Source organism: Mercenaria mercenaria, unplaced genomic scaffold (assembly GCF_021730395.1).
Source record: "Mercenaria mercenaria strain notata unplaced genomic scaffold, MADL_Memer_1 contig_2010, whole genome shotgun sequence".
NCBI classification, from domain to species: Eukaryota; Metazoa; Mollusca; class Bivalvia; order Venerida; family Veneridae; genus Mercenaria; species Mercenaria mercenaria.
Genome location: NW_026460039.1, coordinates 12,148 through 37,281, shown reverse-complemented (window position 1 = coordinate 37,281; position 25,134 = coordinate 12,148). Strand labels below are relative to the sequence as shown.

The window sequence follows — 25,134 nt, the reverse complement described above, 5'->3', positions numbered from 1 at the left end:
CATTAAGGAGATAGTTCTAAGACTGGTCGGCCTGGTGTCAGTATAATATGACTGCTTGGGGTATCATGTCACTTGCTACAGTGATATTCCAGTAAGGATACACTACAGAGTTGAGCATCGTGCCCACTGCTACAAGTAGACACATGCTGACATCGTCGTTTATATGACTAAAAATGTTAAAAAAGACGTTAAACCCGAATAACCACACACAGTATCTATGTCATCAAGTAAAGAGCTTGGGAGATGAACATAAATGACAAAATAATTGTTTATAGTTTTGAAATATCTCAGTATACATTTTCTTCATGTTGAGGTGTGTTGCAATACCGAGTTGGCTGGCTTAGTGACTTTTATACCATTTATGAAAGCCACATCCCCAACACAATACTATATATAAATTCAAAACTTTAAAATGCTTTAATGTTTTTTTTCTTTTTTCTAAACAAAAACAGCTTTAACAACCAATTTGTTAATAATTACTGTGTCATTTGTAAATTTTCGTTCCAATTTCTTGACACCTGACTTGTTATGATATTTGTTATTTGCATGTTCACTTCAGAAGGAGGATCTTATGCTGGGTCTATAGTATTTCAGCTGGTGGAGGTCAACCCAAAGGCCAACCCAGTAAACGGACTTTCCAATAAATCAATTAACACTGAGAAAAATCGAAACATCATTCAGCAGAAGGTTGATTACTTTGAATCTAATTTATATTTGTATGAAATTTAATCTTTGGTTCGAAGGATTACATATATATTAGAGCTTTTGCTTTGACACAATTTCCTAAGTAACCATAAATCGGACGTTGGTTCCTTCAAGATATCAGTCTAAAATGACCATCCATTATAAACTGTATTTTGCTTTCAAGAATAGCTATGTTTCACTGTATGACTGATGAAAATTTATTTTATGATCAAGACGTCCACTTAAATCAATTTTGAAGATTAACATCAGTCTTGAAAACTTTCTACATACCATGGCAAAACTTCTATACCTGGGAAATAAGTGTAACCGTTTGTGACAGGTTTCAGTAAGTAATACATTAATGTTTTAGAAGTAAATTAATTAAATGTTGTCATCAAAATTTCCAGAAATTTTGGACGTGTTTTCATGCACCTATTACACAGATGTAACATGAATTCTATGCTTTTATTCTTTAGCTAAATGAGGGTTTCAAAGATACAGAAGGATATATAGATGTTGAAGTCATCGAATTGTATGTTGTTCTACGATTACCGTAAGTTACATTGTTTGTATTCAGTGTATTCAGTGAAAACATATGCTCAATTTCTTCATTTAAGGTATTAGATGCCTAATAGTAATGTTTAAAAAATGACATTTTCTTGGTATATTCTTAGAGGTGACCGTGTTTCGCACTGTTTTGCAATTTTTAAATAACTTTTACTGTGCCGTTTTTTTTTTTGTTTTTGTTTTTTGTGTTTTTTTTTTTGTTTTTTTTTTTTTGTTTTTTTCATAAATTTTGTATAACTTATGGTATCTCCTAAAGCTGAAGAAGAGACAAATTTCAGAGTGATGGCAGCTATCTAAAATGTTTGCAAAGAACTCATTTTACCATTGATTGTAATAAAAGAAACACCTAACTATTGAAAAACAATTATACAACACAAAACAATGCCAATACCATTTTTTCTAGGGTGCCTTAAGTTAATGGATTTAATTAGACATAATTCTAACTTCAACATTGAAAACAATAAGATCGAATCCTGTGTTTCTGTTTTGAATTTTGCTCACTTCATTTAAAAATAACCTTGGGACAGACGTAAAACCTACCTAAATTCTTCCACGATATGTAATCTAAAATATGAAACCAAATAGAGAACTTTTACCGCATATAACTCAATATTTTTAAAGATGTGTAACTCTGCCCCTTCTGTTTAAGTAGGAAATTCACTTCGAACAGTAAGAACTCGCTTATAATTTTCTTTTTCATTTTTGTACAATAAATCAATTATAAGTCTCGAAAGAAGTAAACACTAGAAAAAAAGAAAAATAATAAAAACAAAATTTGGTCCAAGTAGGGCTTGAACCTACGCTCCCCTGGTATTGCAGTTAAAGTAGGTTTATGGTAGGAATTGAATACTCTTCAAAACGGAGGTTCTCTATTACGCTTCGCATACATTCATCGCAACATGCATAATATCATTTTCGTTATTTTGTTTTTTCCGTTAAGACCCGTGGACCAAATATACAATAAAACGTATTTTATGTCAGTCAGGTATGAAGATGAAGGACATTTATTGTGTGCAATTGTTAACAAAAATATTTTACTTTTGTTGCAATATTACGCAGCACAGATATATGCCAGTGGCCTAGGAGATTAATTTCGCTGAGCCTTTACTGACGTTACTTGTAAAACTATATAAGGATTTCATTCAGCTGACTTACAACAGTAAGGTGGTTCTACCTAAATGCCCGAAAATGCATCGCAAATGCTCGGAGCGACGTCCTAGGTATTCCTCAAAAGTTGGAACTGCCGAACTGTGTTAAAAGCAACAAAAAAAGGAAATGATAACATCTTAAACATAAGGCAATGAGAAACCTGAACGTTTTTATATATTCTGTATCAAACTCAATATCATTTGCACGGCTTAAGATAATACGAGTTGTACATACTGGGGCATATACTAGTAGATGATAGTTTTTCCTTGAGCTGAATTTCAGGACATTTTAGACAAGACAAGTATTTCTGCTGATCAGAAATTTATTTATTATAGGAATAATTCTCGAAGCAGACGTGAAGCTAAAAATAAAAATAAAGAGTTCGACTTGCATTCGAATTATGTTGTTACTATGAACACGACGAATGAAGACTCGAACAAGATACTGAATGCACTAAGACATTCATTTGAAAATTCGAACGCTAAAAATGGCGATATAAACTTGGGGAATACCAACTTGAAAGTTTTTACAAGTACTGCAAGGATCAAGGATTTGCCCGGTATGTTTCTTTTCTCACTTTATATCACTTCAATATGGCATTTTGTTTATGTTACTGCTGAGTAAAAGGTGTAAGTTTTTAAAGTAGTATTTATGGCTCATGGAGAAGGTCCTTCTTTCTTATTATGATTTCATTTCAATCCAGCCTTTATTTGGAAGGATATAGTGAATTTGATTTTGTTTGCTCAGCAGAGAGAAAATCTTAAAAAGAGAACAATTTAAGGCGAGACATATTGCCTTGTAGTTTGGCAGCTTTTCATATCTCGCGGCGTTTTCTACCAAACCTAATGGATTAATTGATTTCAAACTTAATTGTGCATACAATCGGCATATTCCTTTTCAGTGATTATCACTGGAGTTATTACTTGTAGTAGAATACTTTGTTTACGCAGCTGCTGCGACACTAATAGGAGACATTTTACTGTATTCAAGAGACCATTGCCAGGCCTATATTTGCAGATCTCCCTCATGTTCCAGTTTAGTGATTTGTGATGGAATTATCGCTCTTGATAACTCAGTAATTTAATGTTTTGGCCTCTTCACTTATCCAATTGGGCAGACTCCCATCAAATCTTACAAGATTGATAATTGCCAATTCTAATCCTGCATATCTTTGGCATGTTTCAGTTTAGTGATTTTCAGTGGAGTGTTGTACTTTGTTTGACAAATTATATGATAGACTGTTAACTTTGCAATACCAGAGCGCAAATTTCCAACAAACAATTTTAAAGTTATGCTAAGCCTGGTTATGTATATTCTCGGCAGATTTTGTCGGAAGTGGCATATAGGATTTTACATGAAATGCTGTATACCGTTTGGCTCAATTTCATCAAAAGATAATACTATTTATTTAGGTAAGGGTAGATTTCTCGAAGCACAGAGCACCAAAAACACAGCCCCAGAGCCACGCATTTACATAGTAGGCCCACAACAAAAAGAAGCTGTAATGGAAAAATATTTCAGATGGGTTGCTTCAAACATCCAACAAGTACATATTAATTTAAGCTAAATATTGATAAAGGGGAAGGAAATGGTAAGGGGCGAAATGGGGTCGGGTTTGGGGAGGAATCAGAAGGGGAAAGTTGAACAAGGACGAATATACAAGGGAATGCCATGTTCTTGAAAAAACAGTCGCACTACAACGTAAACCACAATAGCGCAGACACTCATGTACCAAAGATAAACACACAAGGACGATCAACTGAATAACATAGGAAAACGAACAAGCAACACATAAGAAAACAGTAGGGCACGGTTATAGACTCACAAGCATACAAACGCACCCACATAAGTAGGAAAAAACAAGAAACAACAAACAAGAAAACATACGCAACACACTATACAAGACAGACGAAACAACCTGTTGAAAATAGGGGCACCGCCTTGGAACGGTCAGTAACCTAAATAAAGGAAACTGGGGGTTTAAACGCGTTTAGGGCATGCCAACCTCACACTTACCCTATTTTCAACAAGTAAAACAACATAATGTAAATCAAATCCCCGCTGAGAAAGGCTGTAACGTTAGTGCAAAAGTAACAGATAAATAAAGCAAAACATAAAATTAAGGTAAATTTAAGGTACAATTACACCAATGTACTCAACAACTTGACTGAAGTCAGAGCAACAAGAGCCTAACTTTTAAGGGCTCGACTAAGAAAACTGTAAGATAAAAATCAACTCCCTCCGTCCGTTGTATGTAGGATTTAGGAGAAAAGCATCATGGAGTCCTACACTTCATTAGTCATCGCACCATCAAATAGGAAAGCGTAGCAATTAACTGTAGAGGGGTCAATCACTAAACATGCACTGTGCTTCACGATTTTGGCATCGTATCCTCTTTTGATAAACTGTTTAACCAATTTTACAAAAAATTGATTAAAATAAGGGGTATGTTTAATTTCCGAATTTTATAAACTACATCTCCATAGTATTCCGAGTGTGTAAGTCCAGGTTTTAAAAGTGTTTTAAGGGTCGTATTGTATTTTTCTAACAGTTCAGACGATCTTTAGTAAAATTTACTAAAAGCTTTCCGTAGCTTATGATAACGGTAACTCAGCTGTAACAATTTCTCGGTGATATGAAGATTTCTGTCATTAAAATCATCTATCTCTGAGCAAGCTCTTGCAAAACGAATAAGCTGTGAAATATAGACACCGTATGATGTTGCTTGAGGGACATCTCCATCAAGATGGGGAAAGTTGACAATCGTCCCTTTTATCATATATTTTCGTTTCTAGATTATTATTCACAATTCTTAAATTTAGATCCAGAAATGACGCTTCTAAATCTGAAGTATTAGCCTTGTTAAGCTGTAACTCTTTAGGGTAAATATATTTCACCATTTCTGAAAAATATTGGTTGTCCATATTTAAAATATCAGCAAGATATCTTGAGGTTCCATTAAAAGCTTCAATAATTTCAAACTGTGTCTCAGTGGATAAACTAAGCATGAAATTTCGTTCATAACAGTATAAGAATAAATCAGCAATGAGGGAGGGGGAGGGGCGCAGTTGGTTCCCATCGGGATACCAATTACTTGTCTGTAAGTTATTAGTGTGAAGCGCAGTTATGCATACCATATGCATGTTCCGGTTTAAAAATTATCAGTGGGGTCGTGCCAAATTCTTTGATGACAGTACTGCTCGTATACTATTGGTTGGAATTCCACAAAATTTCACAAGTGATCGCTGCCGAACGTTACTTTTTGTATCACTGGAATATTATGGTTGAATTGTTTTACTGGGAGTTTTGCCTAGCTCTACTAATTTGTTATATTTATCAAGCCATGTGTGTTTGGTGGTGAAAGACAAGCGCTTTTGTGAAATACAACCTCTAATTATTTCTAGTGGTTTCATTTTAGTCAGTTTGTTATTTTCCAGAAAAATTTTGCACATTTAAAGACAGAGTTAACTGCGATTTAGAAACTACAATCTGCAAAGATACTGATGGCGATTATGAATGCAACTGCAAACCAGGTTACGAACGTGCCACAAATAGTAAAACATTCTGCAACGGTAAGTGTGTATATGATTAATAGCTAGAAAACAGGTGATCGACAACGTGTGGTTATCACTGTTAGACGCACACGCATATAAATATATAAAAGTAACGAAATGTGGTAGATCAAACTGTGGACTTTGTCAGCATCTATTGGATGGCGACACCTTTATCTTCAGAAGCGAAAAAACATTAACAATAAAAAAAAACATTATCCTGTGATGCTCAGAATTTAATATAAGTTATTAGATGATGTGGCTGCTGAACATCTTCACAAGAAGTGAAACCGGTTGTCGAGTTCTTGTATTTTGTAATTGGACAGAATCTTAATAAACCGCATAAGTAATGTAGGTGGATCGCCTATATATAACTGTCCAATAACAAATATACAAGAACTCGACAACCGGTTTCACTTCTTGTGCAGATCTTCAGCGGCCACATATACTGTGAACCTAGAAATGGTTTCGCGCTATTTAACTTAGCGAATTTCGCGGTTGATGTGTATCCGCGAAGATTTTGTAGCCGCAAACCAGCCAGCTACCATGAAAACGCGAAAGTTTGTAGTTTTCCTTGTACATGACAACAATGCTGTGATTTGCCGTTATCTTCTAAGCCGATTACAGAAACCTGCTTGGTACCTGAAAAGTTTGACATAATTGTTTTGTAAATTGAGATGTTTTAATAATATTGAAATTTCTTATTATAGTATATTTATATCATATACTTATATGACGGATCATGTAAATTAAGCAAACATGTGATACAAACAAATACATCGTCTATGGGGCAATATGCAAACATCTTATTTTATCGAAACTATGTAATTATGATTAACACTGACAGGTGTAAAATATCTGATTGAGCCTGTTATTTTAATTTGGCTATGTAACCGTATCAGACAAAAAATTTACTGATAAAACACTGTTACCTTGCTTAGCTATAGTCCAGTTATCACAGGGATTATGCTTAATACTATATGTTTGTTTGATCAAAATTGATCACAAAAATTCCGTATAGACATATTGGTCTGCTTTTTTCTACTACTATACAGTGACTTGTGATTACAAACGGTATATTGTGGAACATGAATTTCACTCACGATCACAAAGTAAGGTAGATTGAAAATGTGTTAAGGTTAAGTGACCAGTTACAAGTATTTTGCATAATTTATATGCAGTAATTTTACCTGCGACCGTTTGCTATGTGCTAAAGATATTAAGTATTAGCGTATTTCGCGACCGGAGTATTCCGCGAATCTGTATAGCCGCTAAAATGTCAGTCGTCATAAAAACGCGAAATATAGTGTTCGCGAACGTTTCTAGGTTTGCAGTATATATATATATATATTAAACTTGGTTAGTTATAATGTCATTTGCAATTCTGGAAGTCAAAAGTTGGGTCCAAAGTCAATTGTTGGATTGGAAAGTGGATTGTTGTATTTATTATTTTACCACTTTCTCAATGTCGAGGGGGAGGAGTTACCCCTGTTAAACTAGCCTTATGTGTTAAGAACTGACAAGTGGGTCTCTTTGATTTTTACCGATTGGTGGGTCAAAATGCTATAAATAAACTTTATGGGGACTCTGTAATTCACCAAGTTCGAGTAAATATATATATCACTTCCATATATATATATATAAATTCTTTCAACGTCATTAGAAAGGACAGGTTTCACTTACGCCTGAAACATCCTTGTCCGTCGTTGAAAACAAAAATCAATTTTCGTACTGCACAAATCAAACAATTTTTTAAATGTATAAATTTTTACTGTAGTTAAGACGTATTGGAATGTTTAGAATAGCAAGCACAGTCAATGATATGTATGGACAGTTCTGGACTGTGGTCGACAGCTGTGCACAATTCTTAGACATTTTAGACTTTTTTTAGAAACAAATTGGTTGAAATTGTAGGATCCTTATCCATAATGTTTACAATGATAATTAAATTGCAAAATATTGCATGCAGTTTGATAACATAAAAAGCCTTAGAATTAACTCCATTTAGTAACTTTTAGTTTTAAGGGACTTTGGTTCAAAACTGAGTTTTCCCCTATGTAGTAAGACTGATCATTTAAATAGATCATTTGTGTAATATGAAACTATTCATTTACAAAATAATAGAATATATGGTAATCATAGAGATTGATTTAAGCCCTGCAGATTACATGAAAATTTCTGGCCGTTTAATTAGATATTTCTCAGAAAATTATAGTGTTATCTAATCGAGTCAGAATCTCAAGTCATTACAACAAATAATGCATTTTAGCTGTATCAAGAAATCATTTTGTCTTGTAATTCCTGCTAAATTCTACAGTGAAGTGCAGCTTTTATCGTTTCAAATCGGTTTACATGAATCCATTATCATACCTTATTCACATTATCATGCTAAGTCTCCACATATTTACCTGAAATCAGAATTCATTCGACGCTACGGGTAAATGCGTGTATTTGGTATGATAACAGTTTTTATCAGCAACCTCTCTATATATTCGTGGAGTGCCCAATGTCTAAGACATACAATCTTTACTAGGTAACAGAATTACTGAAGTAAATCATACAAGCATTAACGTACAGCTATATTGTTGTTTAGATATAGATGAATGCACCGTCAGTAAATCTAGTATGGAGTCAGACCTGTGTGTTAAAGGAATATGTGAAAACACCCCAGGATCTTGGCAATGTAACTGTAAACCAGATACCAAGCTAAAGAATACAACCCATCAAAATATTTTACGTTTTCGTTGCGAAGGTAGGTGCTTTTAACTCCTCTTTGTTATATTTGTTTGACATTTTTGGGCTTTTTTGGTCAAATTTACTGTTCATTCAGTCATAACCCAGATTGGCAATAATTTGTCAAACCTCTTCGAACATGCACTTCCGCAAAATGCACTAAGGTTGTGCATGCAAAGATGGCGACAATACATATTTCATAAGGTTAAACTAGTAGCTGACGAGTACTGTCAACAACAATTTTATTATGGCGGGATGGACGTGCTGATCAAAGTAGACTTGTTCGCATAACCAAACTTTCATATCTGAAAATATAAACAATAACTCCTAAAGTTTATGTTAATATATAAACAACACTGTGCTTTAGATTTATATAAGATTTATACAAAACACACTAAAAACATATATGGCTGAACGCGGTTTAAATGTGTACTTTAAAAAAAATTGTAACAAATTCCTGTTTTTATATCGCGACCTATTATTAGTTTAGCTCTACATACCTATTTAATGTAGAGGTTTAGTAAAGTTTGATACATTTGTTAAGGATTTTGTATAGTGGAGGTAAATGTCTTAAAATAAGGCATTTTAGTGAAAGATTGGCACTGATTATCTTTCGTTCAGCAACCTTTATCAAGAACTTGTTGCCCAACACGCCTGAAGTATTGAATGGGCGGGCGTCGTCCCTTTCTTCATATATTGAGGGATGTTGATGTAACTTTACAAAAATGTTCTCCATTATGAGACGTAGTGTCATGCGTAAGAATCAGGTTCATAGGTCTAAGGTCAAGCTCACAATTAGAGGTCAAAGGACAATTTCCTCTAAAATCATACCCATAAGGACACAACGTGACCACAATATTTAATGTAAAATAAATAAGAATAATTTAATCTATTATAATTGTTTAATGTGTTATAAACGACTTGGTTGTGGACGTAAACATTTTTCACAAGATATGCATATAATCAATAATTATTTATAATCAGTCTCGTATCAAAATATTTTCATACATCAATATATATTTATTATCATTATTACAGTATAGCATGTTATATTAATATTATAACATTTCAACTGTAGTAAAATTCTGACAAGACGGAACACGTGCACAAATTGAAATCATATCATATATAAAAAATTGAAAACTCATCTGACATGTTGACGATCGACCGTCCAAGCGCTGAGTGAAATGGCCACTCTATGTGAGAATACACGTGCCCATCAGAGCGCAAAATTAACGCCTCACCGTGGTCCGCTAGGAACGATAATAAGGGAAAAAAATTTCTTCAAACTCATTGCGTTTAACCGCAGAAAATTATATTTCTTCAAGAATGAAAGGACTTTGGTTTAACTTGACAAAGGTTCACCACCAGAAGACGGAGTGTCATGCCTAAGAAACAAGGTCACAGTCATAGGTCAAAAGTCAAATTCAAGAATGACTTCGTCCGCAGTATTTCTTTTAAATGCATGCAGGGATTTTGATGTAACTTGGCATAAATGTTTCCCACTACAAGACGTAGTGTCATGCGCAAAAACCAGGTCCCTATGTGTAACGTCAAATCAAATTGATATGTCGTTCGTCAATAATTCCGTTCCTTAGAAAAAATAAATTAAATTCACCTGCTCGCACATACGAAATAATCTCCGAAAAAAAAATCCGAGTGTGCGGTTCGAAATGATAACGACAAAACATTTGTTTTTGTTGTTTTAATGCGTTAGAGTGATATCGATCGTAATTCATGCTTTTAGTATACATGTAGCTGATGACGCAAACTCAAAGAGTTAGGAATTATGTTGTTGTTCATCATTTGCTTTTAAATCTTGTCTGTTCTAGTGCCACACATGTACTTACTTGTGCTGGTAGGTAATGTTGTGTGCACGTTATGCGAATTGTTCAATACAGTGAAAAGAACCAATCACGACTTGATTGAATCCACAAGGAGCCAATTAAGAATATTTGGATTTAACATTATTGTTGAGATATAAATTTTTCAAACCATTTTCTATCAGTTATTCAGTTCAGTTTGTTTGATCTCGAGCCAAAGCCGATTGCTTTCTTAAAAATGAATGTATGCAGATCTTTGACCTATCCATCAAATCGACTCAGCCAAAATCGTTTTGAATGTAACTTTTTACTACAGCAGTCAAATATATATTCTATACAAAAGCAATTAGTAAATTTCAAAAGCTCTTTAACTTTTCAAATAAGTAGTGTAAAACATAGGAATATTTTTTACAATATCTGCCCTATTGTAACACCAATTTTCTCTTCTGTATCTTAATTTGCTGTGTATTGACCGAGAGAAAGATATTGAAAAAGAAAAACATATCTACCAAACTCTAAAAGTGTAGGTCAATTAAAGTACAACAAACAACATTTCTAAGGGTGGCGATATTGGGATCATTCTTGTCCGTCTGTTATCAATATTGCTTGAAATGAACCTCTATTAGAGAAATAATAGCTAGCCTGAACTGTTAAGAAACTATTCCCCAGGGATTCGGGAAATGTCAAAGCCTTTTTATGCCCTACTCTGTTTGGTCTCACCGGTCAAGTGGTTTATCACTTCCCCTCACCTCCGTGGGTTCAAGTTCCACTAGTGGCACAAAGTTGCTCATGTGTCGAAGACATCGAACCTGGATTCAGAAGATATCTGGTTTCACATAGGTGCCCATTTAGTCTTAGATATTTCTCAACCTCTGCCGTTCAAGGGGCATGCCTCCATATTAATATGAAAACAAATTAAAATTTAAGTAATGCACTCATCCCTTTCATAGTTATTATAAATAAAAAGTAAACACAAAATGATTCAGTGAGTTTTGCCAAGATCTTATTTGCAAAAGCACTCATGTAGCACTCAAGATGTGTAGAAAAGTTACTATGTTAGTCACACTGTAATTTTTTTTTAAAGATATGTTAACTTCATGTTTAATCTGAACCTGCCTCCTCAAGGGTCTAAGTTGAGAATTAAATTTCATTTAAAATCTACCTGCCTCTGAAAAAAGTCAAACTTGAGAAAAAAGAAATCGCTTTCTCGCTCCCATTTAAACAAAATATCCGAAGAACTATTAATAAATTTGGTAATGCCTAAGGTCAATGTCACATTTAGATGCCAAAAGTCATATAGACAAGAATGGCTTTGTCCGGAGCATTTCCTTTTTCATGTATGGAGGGATTTTGATATAACTTGGCACACTTGCTCGCCATCATGAGACTGAATTTCACGCGCAAGAACCATGTCCCTAGTTTAGAATTACCTTTTGCTATAAATAGCTTATATTGCGTTTTTATTACTGGCCGTAGGGAAACATAGAGACCTCTTTTTTGTAGTAAAACGTGCATGTTATATCCATTTTTTTGTAGTATTTGACTTATTGTTACATGGTAAGGATTTTTGTGTGGACAAAGAATTATATTTATGATTAACTTCCTTTTTATGCCTCCACTTTTTTTTTTTTTTGGTGGGGGGGGAGCATATCTGCCATTTTGCCCTTGTCCGGCCGTCCTTCCTTCCTTCCGTCCGTCCGTCCTCCGTCCGTCCATCCGTCCGTCCTTCCGTCAATGTTGTGTCGCGCCTAGCTCCAAAAGTATTTGACATAGAGTCACAAAACTTTACAGGAATGTTGGTCAGCATGTGTAGTTGTGCACCTGGGATTTCGCGTCCGGATTCATTCAGTCGTGTAGGAGTTATGGCCCCTGACTCAGTAAAAAATTGGTCATTTTGATGTTGTGTCGCACGTAGCTCCAAAAGTATTTGACCTAAAGTCACCAAAGTTAACAGGAATGTTGGTCAGCATGTGCAGTTGTGCACCTGGGGTTTCGCATCCGGATTCATTCAGTCGTGTAGGAGTTATGGCCCCTGACTTAGTTAACAATTGGTCATTTTGATGCTGTGTCGCGCCTAGCTCCAAAAGTATTTGACCTAGAGTCACCAAAGTTACAGGAATGTTGGTCAGCATGTGCAGATGTGCACCTGGGGTTTCACATCCAGATTCATTCAGTATTGTAGGAGTTATGGCCCCTGACCTAGGAAAACATGTGTGTCCTTTGTCATGTAGTGGGGGCATCTGTGTCCCATGGACACATTTCTAGTTTTACTATAATTAACTTATATTGTAACTTTTTATAATTTTTCCATAGGGAAAAACAAAGACCACTTTTCTGTGGTACAACATAGTTGCTATTTTTACATTTTTGGTATATTTTAAGGTATCTGTACCCGGCAGTGAGTTTTTTGTGGACTTAGAAAAACAAAATATAGATTTCTTGTTGACTTACTTCCAGTTGTTGCTTTTATAAATAGCTTATTCGAGAAACTTTTAAACCTGGTTGTTAGAATTTGATATGTCATTGTTTTGGCTTACTGTCTACCAATCTTATACAGAATAATGTTTACTGGAACATTTATATGAAGGGCGTATATTGTGACATTCTGACACTTTCGTTTCGAAATGATATCGCTCTTTATCAGCAGTATATAACGTTGAAAGTGTTGATATTTCATAACAAGTCAGTATATCAAACATATTTATTCTGATAATTATTTTATTTCTGATAATGATTTAATTTCTATAATAATTTTGCGCAAACAAATATATCTATATCTGTTTATGATAATATGAACATGATAAAGTTCTGACCTAGTGCATATTAAAACTCAATATTACTTGGAGGTTACATAGCGAAACATAACTATAAAATGGTTTTCTGCTTATTTACAACAGTGTTTTATTTTGGACTATGCTCGTATGTGTTAACAGGTAAAATAAAACATAGGTCTTCTTCTGTTCTTGTTTGAAACGCATACTTTTATGAACATAGTGACACAAATAATACAATATCTATAATGACGTCACGAGAAGATGTTTATTTCACTAGCGATATATGTTTTTACATATTGCAAACTACGCGTGTTATTAAAGCTTTTTTCTTTGTTTACATTCTCTTAATTGCAACGGTGAATAATGTACAAATTCTGAATTATGTTTATTTAGGTGAATTCCAGTATGTAGGAAAGGCTTCGGTAATGGTCTCAACGCCTTCATATAATACATCAGATGTGTATGAGCTCTTCGATGAAGTGGTAATTTGGCATCTTTATATTTATATATGTGCAAGGAAATTCAAAGCGTCTGACTGGTTTGCAGACAGTCAACAACAAACCAAAGAAGCAGATATAAATAAAGTAGTTAATGGCAAATCTTCGGTTAATATGATTAACGTGTGTATCAATGGTGAAATATACGTTTAAGCATTAAGTGAATGCTGTTACTGTTTACCACCCTCTTAATGTTAAGTTTTCATGCAGATGGTTGAAAAGTATCAGAAGAGTTAAGCTAAGCTTTTTCTTTAAGTCCGGTTTGAATCAGCGTATACGTACCGCCATGACTTTTTTTTCCAGTTATCCGATACCTTCAATGGAACAGAGTTACCATGTTTAGCCGACCAGAATGTATACACTTCCGACATTTTCTGGGATATTGAAGTTCTGAACAAAAGGTAACTTTAAATTTCTGAAATTAGAATGTATGCTTTTTTTTCATTTAAATTTCCATAAGGCTTTAATTTTATATAAAAAGCCATAATATGCAAAGACGAAATGCATAATTAAAAACATTACTTTCAATATTATACATGAACTTATTCAGGTAAGCAAATACATGGAGGTAATTATAAACAATGGATTCATTTATATCAAAATCTTTGACGATTATACAAAAACAATTATCAAATACAGGACAAAAGGAGGAATAGGTTATAACCAAAAATGTGGCAGTCACATTATAAACCATGGCATTATTAAGAGGTTAATATACGACTGGGTTGTGCCATCTTGCCATAATGGCACACCTAGTGTCATAATTGCCCGAGGGCCATTATGAAAATAGGTGTGCCATTATGGCTAGAAGGCACAACCAGCCGTTTATTGACATTTTTATTATATACGTTCGCATCATATTTATCTTGGTATTTTCATTTCACATATTAATTTCCAAAAACTTAAAAGCATTATTTGTATTGCTTTTTATCAACAATGCCATCAATATTTAACAATCGATCTGAAAATGGTTCAGCGCCCTTTCAACCGCCATAATAACGTTGCTACATGACGTCAACATCAGAACGTGCTGACGTTCCATTATGATTATGGCGCGTGAGGCGCACTGCGCCATTATGAATTCGTCAACAGAGGCCGTAATGACCGTTTTAAACGGCTTTTTTGTTACTATTTATAGTAACGTATATAATAAAAGCCTTTAAAGTTATTGTAATAGATTGATGTTATTAGTTTCTTATAAAAAGTAACACTCATCAAAGCAATAGCTAAAGTGAAATTACATAGCGTTTGAGTTTAGGATGCCGAAATTCCAACCAATTTACGAAGCTTCTTTAGAATAATTATAGAACATAACCTAGCACAAAGATAATAAACTCTCTTTCACTGAGTCTGTAAAAACTTTCTGAAAGTAAGTCAGCTGTAGCAGTAGATTTATTTTCCCTGCGCAAAATATGATTCGCATTGTGACGTCATATAATGACGTCAAAAAGTGTAAACATATTTATAATTTTGAAAATGTTGCAATGACATACGCGATACGCAAGAAAATGATATGACATATTTGCCAGTGTTAGGCATTTGCATTTTCTCATCCCTCGGGCTGCCATTTATGATCAGTATTATAACATGACTCCATATATAAATTGCCGGACCATAGCTTTTGCTTTCAATACTAACTTTAACTGGACTTAAGGAGGTAGGTTACCTTCATATTTGTATGTGCGCATGTCCAACCGGAAGCTAACGTGACGATTTACGACGACGTTTACGACAAACTAAATGTGTTTGTATATTCATTTTTCTGAAAACAAATCATGAACCTGTCTTCGAGCTGATGCTTTATGGTTTAATAATGTAGAAATATTGAATAAATTGCCGCAGAAACGCTTCAAAACAATGTTGCCTTTAAATGACGTCATTGACGTCATGACGTTACGTGTCAGTTACCGCGCAAAATTAATAGCTTTTATCTTGAAAGTACGTAATTCTGTGCATTTCCTTTATTTTAACTATTTTTAAATAACCATTATTTGCTAAAATATTTTTTATGAGTCTTTTGCTCAGAATAATAATCAATATTTTGTCTTTTATGTAGTTATATTGAAATGTTATACGGAATGTAAGAAAATGGATGATGGTAACCAATGTTATTTGGAATATAGTTGGGTAAAAGGTTACTTTTTACGGCCATTTTCAAATAAAAAATCTAGCAGTTTGATTTGTAATACCTTTTTTTCAGGGTCCGTTGATAATTTGTTTTATATACTAAAACTAAGATCTAAAATTGTTCAAATTTCAGTAGAAAATAGTGGTTTCTTAAATTGAATTGATGTTACCATGGAAACGAAGCCCGTGACCTATGTATCTAAATGTAAAATTCAAAAGCGTTGACACTGATCTAGTTAAGAAACACAGCTTCGGCTTTTTATTTTCATTTCAACAATATCCATGAGAATAGTAGCAGCAAGTTGAACGATTTTTCCATGAAAAATACCATACGAGGGGTACTGCTGTAAGTATTCTAACCTGTGAAATGTGTTTGAATAAATACAAATAACACGAAAATGTAACTTACTTTAGAAATAATATGTTTTAAAGCCACATTAACTAGAAAGATAATCTTAATCAATATTTTTTATTAGAAATTACGACAAAAAGCATGATAAAAGCTATTTTAAACATCTCTGTTGCCATGGTTACTCTAAACTTTAAGAAAAATGGGGTACCATGTAAAGTGCATGGTATTTTGCTAATAATATTACACAAATATTCCATGATGGTCATTAACAGAATGGCACTGAAGCCATCGAAAACCCCTATTTTTATACATAGTTGTTTAAAAATGAGAGAAAATGCGTTACCATGGAAACACGAGCCCCGCGACATATACATTTTAAGCTTATATTAGAAAGCTAACGTGCATACTAGTAAAATTATCAATTATGCAGACTTCTACGGATATCAATGAAACTAAAATACTCTGAAAAGTATTAAATTTCCGTATTTTCCTTCTTCTTTCAATATGAAATACGTTTGGAGGGTCATGTTCTTCAAACCTGGATAAAAATTGAACTTGATGGGACAGAGACAAACGAAATTGAGATTGTAGCAGTTAAAACTTCATATTACACGAAATACAAAAAAATGCTGCGGTTCAACTAATTTGAATTTACCCTTGTAACAAGGTAACCTACCTCCTTAAGTCAGATCTTGAAGAAAAACGATCAAAAATCTGTTCCTGATGTCATGTGATAAAACACTTAAGGAACATTTACCTGCAATATCAAAATATATTTTACCGAGTGAAAAAAGATGCAATATTGACACATATAATTATACGTGTATATGCGCTAACAAATGTCTATTAGAATCCAAGATTGCTTATAATTCATATTCGTCCGCATGTAAGTATGCCCTCCCGCATAGCTCAATAGGGAAAGCGCAGATCTACGGATCTCGGGGTCGTGAGCTCGAGCCCTGGGCGAGGCGTATATTTTCCGTGTCGATTTGATAAAAGACATTGTGTCTCAAATCATTCGCCCTCCACCTCTGATTCATTTGGGGAAGTTGGCAGTTTCTTGCGGAGAACAGGTTTGTACTGGTACAGGATCTAGGAACACTGGTTAGGTTAACTGCCCGCCTTTACATAACTGAAATACTGTTAAAAAACGGCGTTAAACCCAAAACAAACAAACAAATCATGTAAATATAGTTCGTACGAGTGAAAACTATATTGAATATTTTCACTGTTCCAATACTGTCATTTACTTCCATGCCAAATCAATTTGATGAAAAATTTTGAAAAAAGATGCTATATGTCAACTATTGTTTTTAATGAAGCATAACTCACCAGTGTTTACTGCAGTATTCCCATAAATTAAGGGTTCATTCATGCTTCAGTGAATTAAGTTGATCTATCTAATGTAATGTTTTGTTGTTGTTGTTTTATAAAAGAGGCGATGCACATTTTCCTATTTCTTACTTCAGCAAGCTGAAAATTAAGTTATAATTATATGTTTTTAGCTCCGAAGTTTACAACTCGTCATTGCTGACAGTCTATTATATTCTTCATCTTGGAGAATCCTTAACAAATGAGCAGGTTGATCAAGTCCAGAATGGGACGCTTTCAAATATTGTCGGGTGCTATTTCAATAATTCACAGGTTAACATCACCCTTATGCACTCTTCTATTTTTGAAGGTAAGTTGATTTTGTTCTGGACGTTTGGAAAGATACTTGTCTTTTATATCATAATATTTAAGACTGTTTTTGCGAAGTTGTTTTTCATTTGTCAGAGCAGTTTATATGCTCATTTGGACTGGCGTGTTTTATGAATGGAATAAAATGTTCAAATAAAGTGCAGATTTATCATAATAATCAATTTATACAAGCATAATACTGTATAAGTTCAGAAATCCAGACATTTGGCGTGCGGAAATATTAGCGAATTCTCCGATTTCAAAGTTGCGTAAAAATAGCACTTCGTGAAAATCATATTTTTTCTAGCATAAAAGTTGCACTTTCCCTGACATTATTATCATTACTATTATCCCTTATATGCAGCCAGTGAGAGAAAATCATTATCCCAATATTCACATACGTTCCAAAAATAATAAGTAAAAATGATATAACACTTTATTGTAATTGTAAGTTATTCGCGAACATTTATATATCAAAGAACGTGCTACACATTATAAAATTGTTGTTTGTCTTTTCTTTATGAAAGATAATTACTTTAAAACGTACTGGTGTTTATTAAGGAAAGCAGTATTATACATGTAATTATCAAACTGAAAACGATTAACAATATGTATTGAAGTAAAATCCTTTAATAACGTTTTGTAAATACGTTTTTTTTGTTTGTTTTTTTTTTTTTTTTTTAAAGTCAATTTGTTTTCGTGCCTATGGCAGTTTACCGTAATTAGCTTTGCTAGTTTTTTATCTGCCAACAAGAGGAAATTTTATCAAATTATGATAATCTTTAAATCTTTACCTTTCTGAAGTGTTACCAAATATTAATTATTACAGAGGATAGCTATAATCTGTGTGATATAAAGGGTAAAACAAACTGTGTACTCGAAACAACAAACTGTGCAGTTGGCAATGGATCATTTTCTTGCCCCTGTAAAAACGGATATAGGTCTTACATATCAAATTATTGCCTCGGTGAGTAATTGTAAAAACAGTAAATGTCAAAAATGAGTAGTTCGTTATAATCGATCACACTATAAGCATTTTCGAAAGTTTGAAAAAGTATTTGACAATTTTGATAATTCAGTGTATTTACTCACCAATGTATTTCACGTTTTGTCTTATGCAAATAGTACTTAAAATGTTTGAATAAGTTTAAATAGGAATAATGTAACATATTTCAAGGGTTGACATTTTTATATATTTTAGAAATACACAAACAAAATTGCAACTGGTAGATATCTGGCATTGATTTGTTTTCTGATTATATATGGTTCTGATACTACTTTCTATCAATATAGACATTGATGAATGCAAAGAAGATTTGGTAAGTTGTCCTGGGGGCAGTTGTAGCAACACAGTAGGAAACTGGACTTGTAACTGCAACAGCACATCCGAATTTAAATGGATCAATGAAACTTACGGCGAATGTCTTGGTAAGGAGTTGTCAATCGATTTAAGAAATAACATCATTTGAACATTTATCTCTAAAACATGTATCATTTGAACATTAACAAGTTCAATAAGTTAGTAAACTGGCAAATAGGGCTGGAAACCCTATCGTAATCACGTCTTTCTTCCAGTCTGTCCGTGTGTCTGTCTGTATGTCTGTCTGTCTTTCTCTGTCCGGACACTTTCTTATCCGAGCCATAATTTTGTTTTTCCCTGTATTTCACTGGCGGGGACTCAGTTATAATGTTAAAAGTAAAAGATATGTTTCATGATTCTTGGTACATGAATAGATTTTGTCTTAAGTGGTTAGAAGAATCGTAGATACTGCACATTTTTCTCTGGGCCAACGCTTTATTATCACTATCCGAATAGAAATTAAAGGTCAATAAACGATATGTATTGTTGTGTGCTATGCTTAGAATTCATGTCTAGATTTATATTAAAAATCGATGGTATAAAAAAGATCAAAACTTTTGTACATTTAGTTATTTGTCAGTCATTTTCTGACTTTATTTCAATTTTTGAGAAATACTTCCTGTGTTTGTGAAGTCTGGATCCCATCAAGGCCAATTTCATCAGGGCTCAAATGGCTTTTTGATGATAATAGTTTGTATGTGCCATATCTTCCGTCTGTCCGTAACACTTTCGTGTCCGCTCCATATTTACTAAAACCCTTGAAGGAATTTTATGTAACTTGGGTCAAATGATCACCTCATCAAGATGATGTGCAGAACCTATGAGTCAGCCTTGTCGGCTCAAGGCCAAGGTCACAACTCAAGGTCAAATGTTTGAGCCTTTCATTTTGTGTCCGCTCTATATCTCCTAAACCCCTTGAAGGAATTTTTGAAACCTGGGTCAAGTGATCACCTCATCAAGACAATGTGAAGAACTCATGAGTCAGCCATGCTGGCTCAAGGTCAAGGTCACAACTTAGGATGAAATGTTTGAGCCTTCTATTTTGTATCCGCTCTATATCTCCTAAACCCCTTGAAGGATTACCATCAAATTTTGGTCAAATGATCACCTCATCATATTGATGTGCAGAACTTATGAGTCAGCCATGCCGACTCAAGGTCAATGTCACAACTCAATGTCAAAGGTTTTAGCCTTCCATTTCGTGTCCGCTCTCTATCTCCTAAACCCTTGAAGGAATTTTATAAAACTTGGGTCAAATGATCACCTCATCAAAACGATGTGCAGAACTTATGAGTCAGCCATGCCGGCTTAAGGTCAAGGTCACAACTGAGGGTCAAAGGTTTGAGCTTTCCATTTTGTGTTCACTCCGTATCTCCTTGACCCCTTGAAGGATTTTCATCAAACTTGGGTCAAATGATCACCTCATCAAGAACTCATGAGTTAGCCGTGTCAGCTCAAGGTCAAGGTCACAACTCAAGGTCAAGTGTTTACCCATTTCACTATCCATAGCAGTGGCGAGGGGATTTAGCTGTCTTTCAGACTGCCTTGTTTTTGTTTTTTTTTTTTGTTGTTTTTTTTTTCACAGAAAATTAAACAGGTCATTTAAGCACGTACGGAATTTGATAAGTTAATAGTTGTTAAGTTTTAATCACAATATTATAAATTTGATAAAACTGTTTCTTTCCTTTAAAGCTAAAAACCTTTAGTATAATTATGCGTTCTGATTATACAGTATAATAACACAATATATTTCTCAGTATAGGAGTAATTGAATTTTATATTATAAATGAATTGGAACTTAACAATGTTGCTTTCATCAACATAAATTAAAACTTTATGAATTTGTAGTACCTTTATGGCATTAATATTACTTTATTTATCTTGATTTGAGACATTGATCTTCAATTTGGGCAATGGGCTTGATTTGGGACACAGTACATCTTGACATGTTGTCGATTGTGCGTTTATAAAGTCATTCATGGCAGTTATTTAGATCCTTTCTTTATAATTAAGGATGATCTTGCACAAAAGCGATCGAGCACTTTGTAATCATTTTGACCGCAGGGTCAGTCTAGTTGGCAGTTGCTTGCGGAGAACAGATTTGTACTGATACAAGAATCCAGGAACACTGGTTAGGTTAACTGCCAACTGTTACATAACTGAAATACTGTTGAAAAACGGCGTTAAACCAAAAACAAACAAAACCTATCTTGATGCATTTTGTACGAATTTCATTGGTTCAATGTTAATACTATTTCAAAGTACCTTTTTTGCATGGTAAGAAGTGGTTATCTAATAATCTTTGAACTTTGGTATTATTATTATGTTAAATTAATGTCTTATTTTACTGTTATAGTTAATTTATTGCTGTTTACCACTATATTTGTTTTCCAAATATGGACATTGGATGCTAATACTACATAAAAAGAACGTTTAAAATTAAATTTGATCTCCGTTGTTTATGTTTATATCCATAAACATGCCATATCGAGACATTTCATTAAATATGTCATTTTAACGATATGTCTAAATAGCTTTAGCTTTAAAATAATGTACACTTACACGTTGCTAAAACGGATAAAATTATTCTCATCTCGTAATTTGAATTTGTTCGGTTGAATTAGCTAGCTCATTATAAAAGAAGTCTCTGACTATATTCACATTGGTAAACATGGTAAAATACTTAAAACTAGTCTCATCTCGTAATTTTCATTTGTGAAGTTAAATTAATTAACACGCTATAAAACATCTGACTGCATTTACGTTGCTAAAACACATAAAACTAGTCTCATCTCGTATTTTTATTTGTTAGGTTAGAATGCTAGACGCCTCTTACTAGGGGTATGGAATTTGTGTCACATTCACGAAATAGAGGCCAGTTTAATCTAAAACACTTTTAGCAGTATTTAAACGTGTTTTAACATTAAATGGTTTACAGATAAGAACGAATGCGATTATCCTGAAAAATATCGATGCCGAGGGCCTAGCAATTCGTCTATATGTGTTGATAAAGTTGCTGGATGGAGTTGCGAATGTGCAAATGGTTACACACCAAGAAATATTACAGATGATATAAGATTATGTGAAGGTATTATATTATTTTGTTTTTTATAAATCTATGTAATTATTCATACTGCAACACACTTGTGGGGAAAAATAGTTCAGGAAGAAAAGTCAGAAAGTCTTACAAATAAAATGAGTTTAGATATGTTTTCAAGTTGAAAATACAGTAATAAAATATGTAATTCTCTAACAAAATATTTTATCTCTTTAGATATCGACGAATGTTTGACAGATAAACTGTCTTGTCAAGGAGGAACATGTCAAAATGTAGACGGAAGTTTTCATTGTTTTTGTCCTTCTGGTTTTACAAACAGCGCGTACAGTATTAAGCCATACCATGCTATACATGCAACATACAATGCTACGCATATAACATGTACAGGTAATTTTACAGCATTTGTTAATTGGAGGTCAATGCTGTGATAACATAATTTATTCATTTATTTGGGTTTTACGGTTCACCAACACAGTGTAGGTTATATGGCGCCAAACAGGACTACAAATTTTGGTTCCACGTCTCATTTACATCGGAATAGAAACATGAGGTATGTAATCAAAATTTGAATACCTGCTGGAATCACAGAGTTACTGCAAAACCAAGTGTTAAGATCCTATTAGTCGCCTTTTACGATCATGCAAGGGTAAGGCAGTGGTTCCAATTCTTTTCATACACAGATCGTCCCAGAACCACATAGGGCTGTGCTAACATAAGGCATGTGCGTATTCTGCGTGCATTTTGCCCATCTGGAATTATATTACAGCATTGATCCACACAATATAACATTACAGGTAATTTTGTAGTACATGTTTAAGGGTAGTCACTGCTGTACTAGGCACAATACATGTGCGTGTAAAATGACAGTGTGGTTGGTAAGGCAAAAAGTATGTACTAAACTATTTGAATTAATTGACATCATTTCAGTTATTGAAATTTCTTACAAAGTGTTTTGTCCTTCACTGCTGTTGGTAATATATAATACATATATGTACTTTATTTGAAAAACAGCGTTCCAATGGTACTTAAGTAAGATTTTTAATGAAGACTTTTATAAGTTTACAAATACATTCTAAACGATTGATTATACGCAAGTACAGGTACATGTAACTGTCTCTTGTGGAAATATATTCAACCACATAGATGTGAACGGAAGTCATGTTCAGATAACTTATTATTTTACAAAAATTAAATTTTTAGGCAACTTCCTGTCTCAGAAAAGTTATACACTCAAAATTTCCATTTCCCCCGTAATATACTTACTGGGCAAATGGAAATTTTTGAGTTTTGCCTGTATTTGAAAATTACAGGATTACGTGTGACATGTGTTTTGACGGTCATATTTTAAAAAAGTCATCAACAAATGTTATCTGGATTTCATTGATAACTATCATTATTTTTAGTATCAACTGCACAGAAGTAAAGTTATTTGCATTTTAGAAATAATTATATTAGTGTTTAAATATGCACAGGTATTGCGAAATTATATGAGTGACTCAACCTTGGTCTTGTTATGTCGCTCGGATTTTTCGGTTTTTTATCCTAAATCCATTTTGTGCAATACGTCATAAGTACTCGAGCATCTTTTATCGGTGCGTGCAAGGATATGCATTTACGGGCAAATCAAATGGACCAGGAAATGATTCCGTGATCGATATTAGAATTCAGCTTAAAAATATTAAAAAAGAAACAATTTAAACCTCTTATCATGATACATTAAAAACGGGAAACAGACTTAGCACCGGATACGAAAGTTGTCAAGAAGAAACAATTTAACGTAGTCGGTTATAGAGAATACGGGATGAACATAAACTGCTAGCTATACACTCTACCAAAGTGTTAGAGTATCTGACTTATGTGTAAAAGATTCTAGTTCCATGTCCCGGTCAGAGCTTAATATTTGCATATGTACTTTAACTGTTATGTGACTGTTCCAGATGACCTTTAGTTTAGCGAAAGTATTTAAAACAAAAATAGCTAAGTGATGCAGATAATTATTAAACGAAAAACGAAACACATCTAAAAATATCCAAGGTACTGTTTGGGAGCCATTTCCCGGACAGAACCAGTTTCCGGACACATGTAATATCCGCTTTATTTCTTTGTTATTCATGTAATTGTTTCATCTATATCATTTAGATGTTTGTTCCTCATGTCTACAACAAACCATTATTTTCTAAGGCTGTATAATGCTTGGGTTTTTGATGATAACTCACCTGCGTTTACAAAACAACTTTCCGTCTTAACGGGGCATGAAGATAGCATTGCGCATGCGCAGTAGTTCCACATGCCGAGGTATCTAGTAGAGAAGAAATAATCAAAGTACATAATGATTGTCTGCTGATAACATGTTCTACTTGTAATTTCACACAAAAAGTTACGTAAAATGCAGGGCTGTTGATTTTTGCACTGATGTTATTCTATTGGAATTATCGAGAATTTGTATAAGACGAAATCGAGTTTTTATAGTCAATCTCGGTTTGCTTTCGTAGCTGCTATTGAACGTCGGGTTATGTTTCATGTGCAATTTTGAAGAGATGAATGAAAATAAATGTGAAGAAATAGTTTAATTACTTATTTTGATATCATATTTACAACAAAACACCGTCAAAATATTTGTCCGGATACTGGTTTACCTGACGGGAAAAATAACTTATTTTAGTGACCCCATTTGAGGCCCCATGGAATCATATTTTACGTCATAACGCGATGCTGATTACTACATCGGATGTGGAAGGAGCTGAAGTTTGTACAGTGTGGGCTTCATTTATGTCAAATA

General features: G+C 33.8%; 1 protein-coding gene across 1 annotated transcript in view; it reads left to right on the top strand.

Annotated features, from left to right (window-relative positions):
- The window catches only part of LOC123542568 (fibrillin-1-like), a gene marked incomplete at its 3' end in the record, with an annotated part of 60,858 nt that overhangs the window by 23,676 nt on the left and 12,048 nt on the right, over positions 1–25,134 (top strand). Inside the window, exons 14-25 of the mRNA XM_053533075.1 lie at positions 560–687; positions 1,161–1,237; positions 2,736–2,959; positions 5,838–5,972; positions 8,545–8,703; positions 13,675–13,763; positions 14,082–14,179; positions 17,763–17,938; positions 18,767–18,904; positions 19,231–19,365; positions 22,236–22,385; positions 22,572–22,742. Of these exons, the coding sequence (XP_053389050.1) occupies positions 560–687; positions 1,161–1,237; positions 2,736–2,959; positions 5,838–5,972; positions 8,545–8,703; positions 13,675–13,763; positions 14,082–14,179; positions 17,763–17,938; positions 18,767–18,904; positions 19,231–19,365; positions 22,236–22,385; positions 22,572–22,742 (1,680 nt within the window). The remainder of the gene's footprint in view (positions 1–559; positions 688–1,160; positions 1,238–2,735; positions 2,960–5,837; positions 5,973–8,544; positions 8,704–13,674; positions 13,764–14,081; positions 14,180–17,762; positions 17,939–18,766; positions 18,905–19,230; positions 19,366–22,235; positions 22,386–22,571; positions 22,743–25,134) is intronic.